This window comes from Apis cerana, linkage group LG1, assembly GCF_029169275.1.
Source record: "Apis cerana isolate GH-2021 linkage group LG1, AcerK_1.0, whole genome shotgun sequence".
Lineage (NCBI taxonomy): Eukaryota > Metazoa > Arthropoda > Insecta > Hymenoptera > Apidae > Apis > Apis cerana.
This window is the reverse complement of record NC_083852.1, coordinates 1200207-1215602: the sequence shown is the minus strand read 5'-3', so window position 1 is coordinate 1215602 and position 15396 is coordinate 1200207. Positions and strand designations below refer to the sequence as shown.

The window sequence follows — 15396 nt, the reverse complement described above, 5'->3', positions numbered from 1 at the left end:
GAGTATTCGCCGTGTTTTTTATTTGGCTATATAAGGTAATCCATTTATCATCTTCTCTTTTCAATAAACCGGGATAAAGTGAAATCGATAAATATTATAAGGATAAAAGTTAATATATAAGGATAACTTAATATATAAGGATAAAAGGAAATAATCTTATCGTCAAACGAGGATAGATATTCTCAACAACAATCTCGCGTGTGCTTATATCCGCGTATAAATAATCTCTTCCCCCCTCTCCTTCTCGAAATATTCGAAACATCGTAAAATCAAGACGAGCAAAAAAAAAACGAGGCTCTTAAACGAAGAATACAATTTTTCCAATCGGCGACCCGTTAAACTGGTCTCCAATAAATTAATCGGTACCACGACATCAAGAGCGAGGTTTCAGTTTACACCGGCTTCGATATCTCGACTTATTCCACGACGTACGGTAGCCGGTATCATCATCGGCCATTTCACTCGCGTTAAACCCTCTCTACTAGCGAAATGATTAATAGCCACTCGTCACGTTAGGCCTCCTGGCCGCTTGATGGCCGACAAAGACGCCGTGAAAGAGGGGAAGCCTTGCAAATTCTCTCCACTATTCGCACTTGCTTAGCCACGAGCTTAACCTTATTATAGACTCTCTATAATAATAATAATAATCGAGGATGGAATCGATTACTCATGGAATTCGATACTTTGAAATATCGTTCGATGACGAGATTCGAGAACAAATTTCCGATATTCAATTTCCAAAATGCTGGGATATAAAATAATATATCAGGAGAATTCTTATATATATATATATATAAGAACCTATTCTCAAGAATCGTTGACCGAGTCTAAATGACAAACACGGAGAATTGTAATGGCTCGTAGGATAACGTATTAATTAATTAAAAGAAAGTCTACGTTTCTCAAATTTACCTATTTCGCATCCCAGATAACTCTTCCGGAACGACTCTCCCTACAAGCTGTAGTACCGTACACGCGAGCCAAGTTTTACTGCTGTGCCGGGAAGAATTATTTTCCCGCGTAAAAGGTGCGCGCCTAGGCCGACCCACGCATCGCCATTAACATCCAAAAGTAAAGCTTCTTCCACGTCCACAAATCTCTTGCTCTTTGATCGGGAGGGGAGCCAATTTAGCGTCCAACCCTCTCTCTACGTCTATCGTTAACCCCGTCTCTCCTCCGTTCCACCTTGAACGTTGAGTCGTAAAAAGAGCAGGCTGGCCACGTGACGCATCGATACGACGCGTCGCAAGAACGTCCCCCCTCCTTCCCCTCCTCCTGTGGGCGAGCCTACGAGCCTACGGATCGAAAAAAAGCTGAAGCGGCTGCCACTGGTCGTTAGGTTGACGTTTACGTTTCGCGCTTAACGAACCACAGCAGAGCGATGTCGTGGCTAACGATCGATAAAGTATAACGTCGTCGTAGAGAAAGAGAGAAAGGGGGGATGAGCGAGAGTAGAGTTTGTCCCATACCCGAATCGTTCGTGGCCACGTTCTAACCGTTTCCACGATATTCCAATGCGATCCACTCCTTTCTCTTTCTTTCCGTTCCACTCGTTTTCTTTCTTTCTTTTTTTTTCTATCCGTGACGAGATCTCGAGGATGCTTTCCGCGACACTGTCACTGATCACCGGTACACGTACCACCGTTTCATCGTACGGGACAACGTGTTGGCGTATACGGGGTGAGACGAAAGTATCACTCACGATAATTACTAATATCTTTACGGTTCTTGTCGGTCGAGTATGTTCCGTAGAATGTTTTCCTCTACGCTCTACGAGTCTAAATGATCGTAAATCTAATGTTTACACACCGTTGGCGTATGAAAATTTTATACCGAGCTGATTCTACACGAATCCCTCATAATCTTATCTTAAACGAGCCGTCAATAATATTTACGACATTCTACATAGTTTATAGTCTATTACGAACGGAATTACTTTCGTGTCTTTTTTTACGCGTTAACTTTCGAAGACAAAGCGCCCCTTCATTCAATTTCGAGAATCATTATCCTAATAAATCCGTTACTAAAATTCTATTATCTTATGTAATATATAACTCCTTCTATATAAATTATAATCGACGTATGAGTCTTAGATTTACTTTCCAATACCTTCACTTTTAATAATATCTTCGGAACGATCGAAATGATACAATTCGAACATCTTGTTCAAACAAAAATTCACAAATTCCATAAGGGACGAAACAGGATCAATCGGAATCGAAATTTCGCCGGTACAACGAGATCCAAATCGGAGAAACAAAGTTCCTCTTTCGACCCACCCCGTATAATAACATCGGCTGCAGCATAGCCGTCGCATCACGGTTCTCGGCGCTTTATCGGGGCCAGGCCGAGCTTTGGACAGCTTGTAGCGGCGATGATTGTTCATTAGCGCCGTGCATCCCCGAGCTTTAATGCATGTATCGGTGTCCGGTTCCGGGGAGTAGCCGTGTGTTACGCTCGACGTCCGTTCGCCAATGGCATGGCCCATTAGCATGGAACCCCGCTTCTCCCTGCAGATAGACTAATGATCATGTCACCCGGCTCCTTAATTGCTAATTGATCTTGCGCCTCTACCTCCGCGTTGTCCACGCACATTCGATTTTACTCCACACCGGAAATCTCTTTCCAATGCTTCTCGAATGATAAAGAGGGAGGGGGTATTCGGAGAAATGGAGATCGTGCGAAAGGTTAAGTTATTATCCGTGCCCACGATTACGAACGATCTATCGTGTTCTGCGTGTACGTTCCTTTTTTTTTTTTTTCGTCGAGGATGAATAATAAATTCGAGACAATGATATTCCGTGTTATTACCGAATATTCATTGGATATTACGTCGTATTACAGCATGTTAGAAAATCAATTTAAGACACTGTTTCACGAGAATCTTAACGTGTAATGGAGTTATTGGCGGAAGATAATATCGCGAATTTTAATAATGCGTTAATTCAAGTACCGTTCACTGGCGGAAAGGGGGGTCTCGCAGAGGCAAGAGGACCGCTTATCTCGAGCTCTTCGTTGACGATTCCGACACTACGAGTTACGTAATGGTAATTCTTGGAAAAATTAAAATTGGAAGGAATATAAATAATCAATTTAAGGATAAGTAATTATTTGATGAAAGATCAAATATTTCAAATAAATTTATCAATGTCAATTTCATTTTTTTAATACTATTTTTTTTCTTCTATTTTTTTAAAATTAATTTTAATTAAAAATGAATTTAAAAGTATAATAAATAGGTTAAAAATTAATAAGTATATAAAATAAATTATGAATCATTTTATAGGTATTATTTGGGGGATTAAATTTCATTAGAAGTATCTTAATGTATACTATATTTGATTTAAAAGATCAACTCTTTAAATTCAGACATCTAATGAAATTTTAAAAAATAATTTTAAATAAATTTATTTTAGTTTGACAAACTAATGTTATATTATTAACTAATTTTTTAATTATTTTGTTTATTAACCCAATTTAGAAAATATTTAAATGATGTAGATTCTACTATAATTGGTATAAATCTATGATTTATTCCACAAATTTCTGAACATTGACCAAAAAAAATTCCAGGTCGTTTTCTAATTAAATTTAATTGATTAATTCGTCCTGGAACTGCATCAACTTTAATACCTAGTGATGGTACAGTTCATGAATGAATTTACGTAATGGTAGAAGAGCTATAATTTGAATATTCAAAATCGATAATCATCTAAGATTGAAACTGTTAATTATTTTGATATAATATTAATATACGTACAATTATTATCTCAAGTATCGTTATAAAAATAATTAGCTTATACATATTAGGAGAAATAAATTTTTAGAATACTCTGGACTCTGTTCAGTGAGCTGTATATACGGGTGACTTTTCTTGAAATAATCTCGTTTCTTTCTTGAGAGATCTTTCGTAAGGAATTTCGAGTTTTATTTTTTATTATAGTCAGATGTATGCGAAGATTATAATTGTTTTTAACCAGGTGGAAAATAATTAACACGATGGAAGCGAAAATATGCGAGAGTAACTGTCGATCATTATTCAAAGAAGATGTTTGCAACGTTCAGCCGTTTCGTATTCATACTTGGAGGCTTGAGTGGGCAGATTCCTGATCGAATCGCTTTCTCGCGATAATTAAAAGGAATCGCGCGTCTATTATTATCTTGTAGAAGGCATCTCGTAGAAATAATATATAATTAGAGATTTTGGTTCAGCGACAATATTTAATGGGCTGAGAAGAGGCGCAACAATACAACAATTCATCCTAAACGTTTTATTATTAAAATTGTGAAAAGGTAATTTTTCAAAATAAAAGATCGTGCCTGATAATTTCCAAGAATACTTTGACAATTTATCGTTGAAAACGTAATGATAATAATTGTAACGGCCCAGATTATACGAAAAACGTATCAGCTGTAACAGCGAACGAATAAATGTTTTTTAAACATTTTAACAAGTAATTATTAAAAATGACTTTACTGGAGATTTTTGATGCCCAACTTTGTGCAATATATAATTTCTGAAATTTTGTTTCTAGTTTCACTCAGCTTAAAAATACACATTACTAAATAAATTACAAGTTACAAAAGTTGCATGCATAATTGAATAAATTACATTAAATCATGGATATTGTATGCATATAAAATTATACATTAATATCCCCCATAATACTTTACGATATAATTATTTACTTTAAAATTACATACACTTATCGCGAATAATTCTGTTAATTTGCATAGTATCAAATCATAACACGCTACGTTCTTAATCCTCTTCCCTTTCCAACTACACAAACTGCACGTATAACCGTATTATAATCAAAAATTTCGTCGAGGAAATTAAATTTTAACTTCTTCCTCCCGAAATAAATTTCAACTAATTTCAAAAATTCAAGCTCGATTGGATTTTTATTGTTTCTACCATTTACGAAAACCTTACGAAACCTTATCTCGATCGATTTATATACGAATTCGAGGAATCGTGAAAAATATTCGCTCGCACGTTTCGTGAGAACGTCCACGATGATTTCACACTTTCCCCGGCTTCGTGACATTTCCTCGATCGACTCCTCCGTTTTCTCAGAGAGGACGCCACGACAATCCCCTCCCCTCTACTGGACGACTCAACTTGCGATCTGAGCGCCATTCCTCTCCGCGCCGCCCACGCTGCTTTTCATGCGGCGTACGCCCGATCCACGCTGTAATTACTAATTGTAATACACGCGCGCAACGAGCCCAGTAAATCTATCCGACGCGCGCACAGATAGGTAAATATGCCCGATGCTCGTCGATTACGGATTACCCTTGCAGCAATGCGGATGCGCCTGTTTGCCCCCACGCGCATAATTAAACGCACACTGACTCGAATAAATGTGTATTAACTGGAGAAAATTTTCCAGTTTGAAGAACGTATCGTTATAAATATGTCGTTTCGACGTTAATGTAAATAACGATCGTACGCGTATTATATACGGGCTACGGAGAATCAATCGATAAACTGGTCGGTCACGTTTCAATTTCATAAGTTTATAAAATGTTTTAACCGATATTATTTATAAATTATCGATAAGTTTTTTGTTTCGTCGATCGAAGAGTTCTCCAAGTTAATTGCTTGCTACAACGTTTCTGCTAAATATTTTATATTGGTTACTTTATTTCGATTCGAATCACAAATATTTTCTTATTCTATATACTAGTTAAATTTTATATATCTTTAACGGCATTGTTTTCTAAATCTATAAGTTCAAAATTTGTCCAGTTAAATATTAATCACTGCGGCCACAGATTTGCATCACGCCGTCGCCGCGGTTCCATTTTTCACCGAGGCAAGACACGACGTATTGATGTATAACGATTGAAGATCTGATCGAGCCGCGATTAAAACGATTAAAACTTCCTTTTTTAATAACTTATTAATTTTCCAATCTCTCGACTCAACATCTATACGAAAATCGATTTTCAATAAAAGGTTTTTCATACGCTCGAATGTAGAGCACAAACGATTTTCTCACAATGCGAGAAAGCAGGAGAGAGAGAGAGAGAAGGCGATTTACACGAGAACCACTTTTGATGGCATCGAACATCGGCCCAGGAACACCTTCATCTGTCCCTGATCCGCCTCGTTCCTCGGCCATCCTCCGACCGCCTCTGCCTACCGTACACGATACTATCTCGCAAGATGAATCGGTCGGCGCGGCGAGTGGAAGCGGCCGCACCGCGACGACCCGACCACGTCTCGTCGTTTTTCCACGGGAGGATCGTAGGGCATCTGCATCGTTCCACGTGTCCGACACGCGACATCCGCGAAACTCAGAGCCCTCTATCCGCGTTTGTCGCAGCTCGATCGGTAAATCAGCGATTGGACGACGAAATTTGGGAGAAAGTCGGTTAGATAACCTATAATTCGTCGTTCAAAGTATCGAGTAACCGCGGTTAAACGGATGGATTGTGCTAAAAATAGCGCAACATTGGGATTTTTCGAATTAATCCAACGATAAATCTTTACTTTGAATTATCTCGTTTGTTGAGGAGATAATTAACTCTCGATATAAAAATGTAGCGCAAAATTTTTTAGAAAACGACAATAGTAGTATCGAACGCGATTATCTACTTGATTCTAACAATGAAACCGTAATAAAAGTGAAATAAATCCAGCCACTAACACCTTTTATTGCTTCTATTAACCTGCCACCGTGCGATCATATAGTAGAAAGAAACGATCGTAGATCATCGATCATGGCCGTATTTCTCTCCTCTTCTGGTTAACTATAATAAAATAAATATATAACGATGGGGGACATTCAGAGAACGCGTTGTCCATCCATGTTCGTTACAGATCGGCGATAGGCATAAAACAGTCCTTTCAATGAACTATCGGTCGAGGCTGGGATCAGGAATTCCACGCTCGTGTTCCATACTATACGTCCCACGTATCATATCGTGTATAATCCACTGTCGTCTATATCGAAGCACTACCAGAAATGACAGGCTATAAAGCGCAGGCCAGCCTGTGCCACGTCGGATTTATCGCGTGTGGATGTCTACCAGGCTATAAGCCACGGGGCGAGAAGCCTAGGATGCCTGCTACTTCGATTAACCTCGGTTTCAACTCGGTTAGTGGCGATCTCTGGCTATGTGGCAATCACCGAAGGACTTGCAACCTCGTAAATTGAAAGAAAAGAAAAAAAAAAGAAAGAAAGAAAGAAAGACAGAAATGACGTGACGGGCGGTATATAAACGGATTGCGAAACGAAGATTTTCAGGTTCAAAACGAAATTGGATGCGAACGATTCTTTTTTTTTTTTTTCCGTTTCGTAAAAGTGGAATCGATAATTAACAAGAGGATTCGAAAGAGGGAACGGTGGTGGTTCGTGGAGAGAAATCTCTTTTCGAAATTCGATTTTGTACCCGCGTAGAATGATGGATGAGCCTGTCGAGTATTTGTAATTAATTAGCTGGTGGGGGGTTGTCTCGCGACAACGTGGAACAAGATTGATCGAACGCGCCACGGGACGGCGTATTTTTATACTTCGGCGATTATTCGTCGGTTCGCGTGCGTGTCTCTTACATTGTGTGCAACACTGACAGTTGTACATTATGCAATCGTAGAAGCGAAGGTTATTCAAATTTTGATTTATTTACACGTACGGATAGACGATGACAAACGGACGAAATCATCTACGTATCTTGGGAAACGAAAGAAAGAAAAAATTCTAACCTAACAATAAGAAATGAATAGTAAACGGTACACGTTCGAGATCAATCACGCATCAGCCACCCAAGAGTGAACAAGAAATCTCCCTAAATTATCATAAAGTTCACGTTTTCCCGCAAAGGAGTGGTAGAACAGTAGCAGCGGTGACAAGACTCACCAATCCCAGTCCGAAGCGAGCGAGAAAGTCGGTCCAGCAGCTTCTATCCCAGCCAGAGATTCGTAAGCCGGGAGGACGATTGCGAAACGGTGAATTATTCTCGTGTACGCGGTCGCATTGATCGTACGGAGGTAAGCGCGCTCTCATGGATCCAATTGAATGCGCGGAAGCACGAATCCACCAGGCTTGGACAAGCAATGAATTTTCTCGGCCCGATACCACACTCAGATGCCCTCGGTGACACCCATTAGCCCGCTACCATGTACGACCATTGAAATTATTAATCGATGCAATTAGCGAGCAACGGTTTAATATCGTCTCTCAGGATGGCGACCGATTCTCCATATACTGGGTGATTCTCTCCACTTTGTTCCTCCCTTGACAGACCATCGTAGGTATATCCTTATTTTTATTTATCCGACGACGAAGGATTCACTGTTCCGCCATATTGGCTGGTCGATGATCACGATTGTTAGTGGCATTAAGTGTGTTACGAGTTTAGCGGTGGCAGCACCGTTTCTGTTACACCAATCATCCTCGTTGAAAGAACAGGGTTTGAATTATCGTTGCTAGGTGGCACCATTGATGATCTCTATTCTAGTAGACAACGGAATATCGGTGAAGGAATAATATCTTAAGCCTTGATCATGCGCATCGACCGAATTATCGTTTAAGTAATATTTAGACTGTGCCACTGCCTTCGATCAGTCCACTGGCGAAAGAATCACCTTGTATGTAGGAAGACTCGCTTGTACGTTTTCTTTTTCTTTGTTCTTAAGTCGAGCCACGTGCAATCTCGCGAAGCGAATTCCGAAACTATCTGCTCGCGGCTGATTCAACGATAACGGGGCTAGAGCCACCTACATTTATCACCGGAACTTCGAATCTCGTCTTAACGATCCCGAACAGTTGAGCCGGTTTCCCGTCACGAGATCGAGTAAAAATCATAATCGAAAGGCGCGACTAATCATTGCGTGACGAGTACAGGAGCGAAACTGCAGCGAAATCTCGACCGGCTAATGAATTTCAGATCGACGCGTCGCGTCGTGATCGCGGCCATTGATAAAGTCGGTTGATGGAACGCTCGCTGTTCCTTTCAGCCTAAAAGACATTGTGCATAAAGGAAGGACGATTAAATCATTCTTGAATTGATTTTTATTTTTATATTTATATTTAAATAAATTTGTTCGTTGAGAGTTGGCTTAAGCTAAGTTAGACTTGGGAAAGAGAAGTAAACAAAAAGATTGCTTTGGTAAGTGCTGCTGATACTATCATTTTCTACATAGCTGTTATGTCATAATTGAAGACTTTCGAAGTATTAGCTTATTTTCTTTTATCATTATTTATATCCCAGAACATTATATTCGAATTATTCAATTTTTTCTATTTTTCTATTTTTCTAGTTATTAATGTTATTATTTCTTGATGCTTTTTGATTTATTCGTTTCGTGCTGAAAGTTAGGTTAGATTAGATTAGAAGTAAAGTGTGATTGAGAAGTAAACGAAAATCGTTCTTTTTATAACATTTTTTCGAAAATTCGATTCGAAATTCGATTTCTGTTATATTTATATTTCGAGATGTAGCTCGAAATTGTTTACTTTTCGAATTACATACTTTTTTGTTAATCATTATCACGACTTTCCCATTTCCAAAATCTCTTTTATCTCTTTAATTTAACGTTCGTTCCTCCGACTCGTTGAAAACGTAGAGATCATCGCGAGAGAAACGAGGCAATTCATCATTCCCACGCAACAAAATCACGGTTCCCCGTTAAAGACTTCATCAATTTTCTAGCCGCTTTCAGCCCGTGTTTCTCGATTATTCAATCATTCGACAAATTAACGTCATTCGTAAAACATCAACGAGACACGTTAACAACGATAACGAATTAGCACCAATGACCTCTCTTTTTTGAAAAACGCCATAGCCATAATTCTCAAACTGATAAATCGTGTAAATATCCAATTTTCGATTATGCAAGATGCGCATTGTTAGATATGTAAAGGAAAATCATATTTGCAAAGATTCTATTGTATTGTTCTATTGTTAACAAAAGAGAATAGAATAAACGTAATAATTACTGAAATAATGAAGAATTTTGGTAATCTGTCATTGCAAGGTTAGAAAAGATACAAAATAAAATTGCGTAACTTTGTGAAATTGTTATTTTAAAGAATGGCATATATTAATATCACATTGTTTTCTCCGCTTTGATACTGTTTCCTTTCCTATTTTTGACGCAATAATAATACATTCACGTTGAATGTAACGATACATTGTGTTTAGAGATAATTGTCCATTCCAAATTCAATTATCTCAACGCAAGCAGAACAGATCTTGAAATTTTCTTTAAGAAATTACTTGCTGCATTTAGTTGCACGAAACACCCTATATATTAGAACAAACACGTCTATGATCGTCAATTAGGTTGGGATTGCGGTTAACGTGGGCTGGTGGAAATGATTCCTCGTAAAGTTTGTTTATGGGATTTGAACGCTAGGCGTTTATCGTTTATTAATTGAAACCTGAGATGAATCGTGTAGCAGCAAGCTTGTTACAATGTCGATCTTCTCTCGCAACAACCTCGTTATTTTCGGATCTAAGGTAGTAAAAAGGACGTTGTCAAAGTAGCCGATCAGTATCGTCGATCGAATGAAGTTTTGATCGATCGAACCAAGACTAATGAATAACTTCGAGATGTATACATATATATATACACACACACACGAATAAATTGAAATCGATCCTTTTTACATTTTTATCGGATGTTTGAATTAATTGGATTTTAAAACGAATGCGTTACGATTTTTTTATTGGTTCGTTTTATCGAAAGTTTTTGAAATTTTTTTTTTTTTTCATTTAAAATGAGAGAACACAAATTATCTAACTAAATATAACAATTAATCATTCTGCCAATTTAATTAATCCGAAAAACTTGCAAGTACTTATCAACGATAGATTCGTTTTCTCCCGACGAATAATAATACGCTAGTGAAAACGAAGCATCTCATCGACTTGGGTCACTCGCCGAGATAACAACCCTTGCATCGCCATTCATCTCTTCGCTCTTATTACGGGAAATTTATGGTTGCGAGCTCTCCGGAAATCTTTCTCATTACCTCGATTTTTCGATATTTTTTTCCCTCCCCTTCCCTTTCTCTTTTTCTAATTACACGAATCAAACGCGAAGCCCGCCATCTTTGAATTTCTTTCGTCAGAAATAGCACGAGTTATTTGTTCGAAATCGGCATTTATCGAGCGAACCTTCCTTTTTTTCCTCGTTGAAAAATTTCCACCGGACGAACCGGCACGTGATTATAAATTATCATCTGGAACGTTGTTCCCTCCTCCTCCCCCTGGTTTCCACCTTGTAAATCTCTCGCAACTTTGTGAAAGATTATCATCGAGCGAAATTTTTATCGTCGCCCCCTCTTCCACGCATTTATTATACGTAAAACTGGTTTCCCAGGAAACTGGCGATTCGTCGCGAAACGAATTTCAATCTGAAATTCCACCGACACCCACGACATTATTCCTGTGTATGGAAAGACAGGTATTAAGAGATAGTTAAAAACGGTAAAAAAAGAAGTATTGATTTGTGCATCGTCTCGATGAGACGGGAAATTGTATCGAGTTTAGAAAAAGGAAAAAAAAAAAAATAAAAGAGAAATTGTACTTTAGATTCGATTTTATTTTGTCGATTAACAGAGATGGAAAGATATAAAATGGAGAAGAGATTAGAATCAAGTTTTTTATTTCTTTTCTGTCTAAAAATTAATCTACTACAATCTACGTCAACTCTTTGATTCCGAACATTTCGAATAAAATAAAATTCTGGAATAAAATAAAATTCGCCTCGATCGTTATCCTCCCATAACGAGGAGGAGAGACGATTCAATCCGTGTACAAAGGACGATGGAAACGAGGAAGCCACGTGAATATCGAAATGGTGGAGCAAACGTGGAGGTAGGAAAAAAATAGAAACGACCACCGTCCAAGCGTATCGCTCTCTTTCTCTCTCTCTTTCGATACGGGTATCCACAAGCCCATGAAAGGAGGGACCAAGTTTTACGATCGTGAATCGTACGAAAGCGAAACGAAGGGAGAGAGAGAGAAAGAGATAGAAGCGGAGGTTTACGATGTTGAATCCTGTCTACGATCTCTGATAGAGTCGTGTCTGTCAGTTTGCATGTTCGTGCCACGACGTTGACCGATGCCTTCTTCTCCGCCGCGCCACTGACGTCATCGACAGCCTATACTCGGTGCTCCGCGAGCACGTGCTACGATCCAAATTATGATTTCGTCGGTTGCCTCGATCATGGCAGAATTCGTTCTTTAGAATTTTTAGAATTTTCGCTTATTGTTCGAATTTTAAAAATTGCCAGTTTATTTTTTTTTTCTTATTATATATTGTAATTCGTTTGATTAAATAACACGATCTCTTCTCAATATTGATTTTACAGTAACGCAGTTTTTTTTTCTGGAAAATGTCCAAGTAATCTCTCGAAAGCAATTATTTTTAACGTACGAGTGGCAGACTCGTTCGTATCGTGGAGGGAAGGAAATAATAATAAAAGCGGATGTATAATTGGAGAAAATTATCGCGATGAGGAAAGCAAAACGATGGTTTTCACGAACAAGCTGATAGAATGAAATATAATTTCTGGGTGAGAAAATTATCGTGGTGAATAATTCATACGTTGCCTCTGCGCTTCTCCGCTTTGGACGAGGCTTGACAGTAAATTATTTAATTGCCGATAATAACACCGATCGCAATAAACGATGCCAATTCCAACGGCAAACTAACGATTATCATAAACAATAAATACTTGCTCCATTATTAAAGTTTAATATTCTTGCTCCTCGGTTAAATTCAAATTATTTGTATTCCCTGTATTCCAGTTTCAATAAGAGGAGAAAAAAGGCTCGCCATTACAATTTTTATCTCTTCCATTACATCATATCCATCCATCGAAATTACTCCTTTCGTTATCCATATTACGTTATTTACATATTTATATAATTTACTAATTTGTGTCTTCCCAATATTTCTTCGTATCTTTTCGCCCGGGTGAAAAGAAATTCTAGAAATTAAAAACAAGAATATTTATTTCATACGCAAGATTTCGATTCGAATTTTTATCGATAAACGAACCTCTCTCAACATTTTCCCATACCACAATTTTTAATCTTTATTTAAAATAATTTCCAAGTACGAGCATTCTCAATGACGAGGGATAAGCGTCGTTTCGAACACGCGAGTGGAACGAGTCTACGTCTATGCGATCTCGAGTCGCGAGATCGATGAATAACAAAGCAGGGAGGGGAGGGATGAATTCGCTTTGGCGAAGCGACTAACAAGTGGACGCGGATATGTTTGGGCGTTGGGGTAAAAATGGGCGGCTCGAGTTTACGACGGATCGGCGAGTTTGCCCCGATCGGAGGTGATTTTATAAAGGAGACCGCCGTGACGGAAGATATTGTAGAACAAGTTCTCTGTGCCGGCTGGGTGGCCCGTGTCGTGCACACACCGGGACCGTCTCGCTCCCATTGACTCATACGTTATGCAACCTCGATCGCGCTGAAAAACCCGCCTTTTATTCGCCAAACGGATCGGCGATGGAGAGAACTCTTATTTTTCCGGAATATCTCCTTTTTTCCTCTGATAAACGTTTAACACTTTACCCATTAAAGAATTTAAAACTAAACTCGAACGTTAATGTGAAACTATTGATTTTGATGAAAAAGTGAGTTTTATCACTCTATGTGGAACTTTTGGAAATTTTTGCCTTTTTAAAGGATTTAACGAAGATGATTATATTCCGCGAAACTATCGATCACATACGTATACTCGTTCGATGAATTTTTAGAAAGGAATTGGAGCTTTCAGAAATTTCTCTTTTTTCAAAGGATTTGATGAACGTTATTGCGTTTCGTAGAATATCTTAGTAGAATTGTTGGATACAGCGTGTGGTAATTGATCGGTTTTTCTCTTCGATTTGGCGAAGTGACGGAGAAAGGAGCTTGTTCGAACGCAAACGATCACCTTTCATGTCGTGGATATAATTTTGAAATACATTTCGTAAAGACTTGGAATCAGGTTAAATTTTAAATATTTGAAAATATAACGGACAGGTTCGAGGGATATCGGACCTTGGTATTCGAGTATATACAAAAAAAAATCATCCAGCGAAGAATTTATCAAGTTACACAAGCCTATTGGGCGTGTTGCCTACCGTAGATTCGATTTTCTCGTTTAATCTAAATTTTACGATCGATCTACGACACCGCGGTTTCGAACAAATGGAAATAACTCTTCACCGAATCACTCTCACTTCCCGAACTGTTATTAATTTTTACACAACACACATTTTCCTCTATCTATGCTACCACTCGTTCCTCAAAATTATTCTTATTATTTTTATTAACAGCCATCATACAACGGTTTCTCTTAAACTCTCATCGACTCGCGAACTGCAATTATCGAAACGATCCTCCGCCTAATCCAGCAGTTTCTTCTCTTCCAGCAAAAGCGTCTCGATTCGAAACGATTCAAAACAATACGGCTCGGCACGAGTCGAGGTACGTGTTTATCGAGGTGTGGGATATCCTCGATGGCAAAAAGCGACGGTTGACAAATTAAAACAGTGTGGCGCCCCGCTGCCGCTTCCCGCGCCCCGCTGCGCTCCCCATTTCGCTTCTGCGCGCGCATTTTCTTCCTTTTTCCTTCCCCTCCCTTCTCCGCCTCACCGACTCTCGTGTCGACCGCGATATTTCCTCTTCCTCTCCACCGTTTCGCGTGCGGTTTTTTCGGGGACGGGAGACGCGCGCCCGGCAGAAAAAGGACGGCTGCTCACAACGGGACCCACCGACGACTCCCATGAATCAATGAACGAAACTCTCCAGGCCTCTCTCCAGCGTTCGACCGCCGCGATGACTTCGAATGATTGCGCGTCAATTCGGCAAGTTGAAAATCGAGTGAAAATTCAGAAATTTCATTTCATTTCATTTCTAAGAAGTACGTATTTGGACGTGTATGAAATTGTACGCCTATTCGAAAGAGAAATTATCCTAAACTTAATTGTATTTTGTACGAGTTTGAGCGATAATATTAATTAATCGTAGCCTCGGAACGAGCAATTACGAATTATATAAAATAATTTGCATGGACAAAACAACGATTCGATAATCTTCGATTAATCTTCAATTTGTTCGATTCGAATATTTCAGCCAGCACACTACGCATTTTCTCCATTTCGTGTTTGTTGACAACGGTGACGAAGGACAGGGGAAAGATAAGAGCATCGAGAAAAGAGATTTTATTGGGCTGGTGGTTGTCGATCAAAACCGTGGCGGGGATTACTCATCACGCGAGACAACACGGGAGAATTTTCGGTAAAGCCGTTGCTAACGTTCCTAAATACGTTTATCTACGGTGTACGATCTACAGGTGTACAAGGGGCGACGGTATTCCGTGTTTCGCTCGCGTTATCCGCGCGATCTGGCGCGGTCCACGGCAGGGTGAAC

The 15396-nt window shown here is 39.0% G+C and overlaps 1 protein-coding gene across 2 annotated transcripts in view; it reads right to left on the bottom strand.

The window, feature by feature from the left end:
• Positions 1–15396, bottom strand: part of LOC108003952 (protein cortex-like) — a 187669-nt gene that overhangs the window by 77507 nt on the left and 94766 nt on the right. Inside the window, exon 1 of one of the 2 annotated variants that reach the window (XM_062083448.1) lies at positions 7869–8294. The exons of the other annotated variant lie outside the window; for it this stretch is intronic. Within the exon in view, the coding sequence (XP_061939432.1) occupies positions 7869–8015 (147 nt within the window). The 5' untranslated portion in view covers positions 8016–8294. Of the gene's footprint in view, positions 1–7868; positions 8295–15396 lie in introns of those variants that run through there. 2 annotated transcript variants of the gene reach the window in all.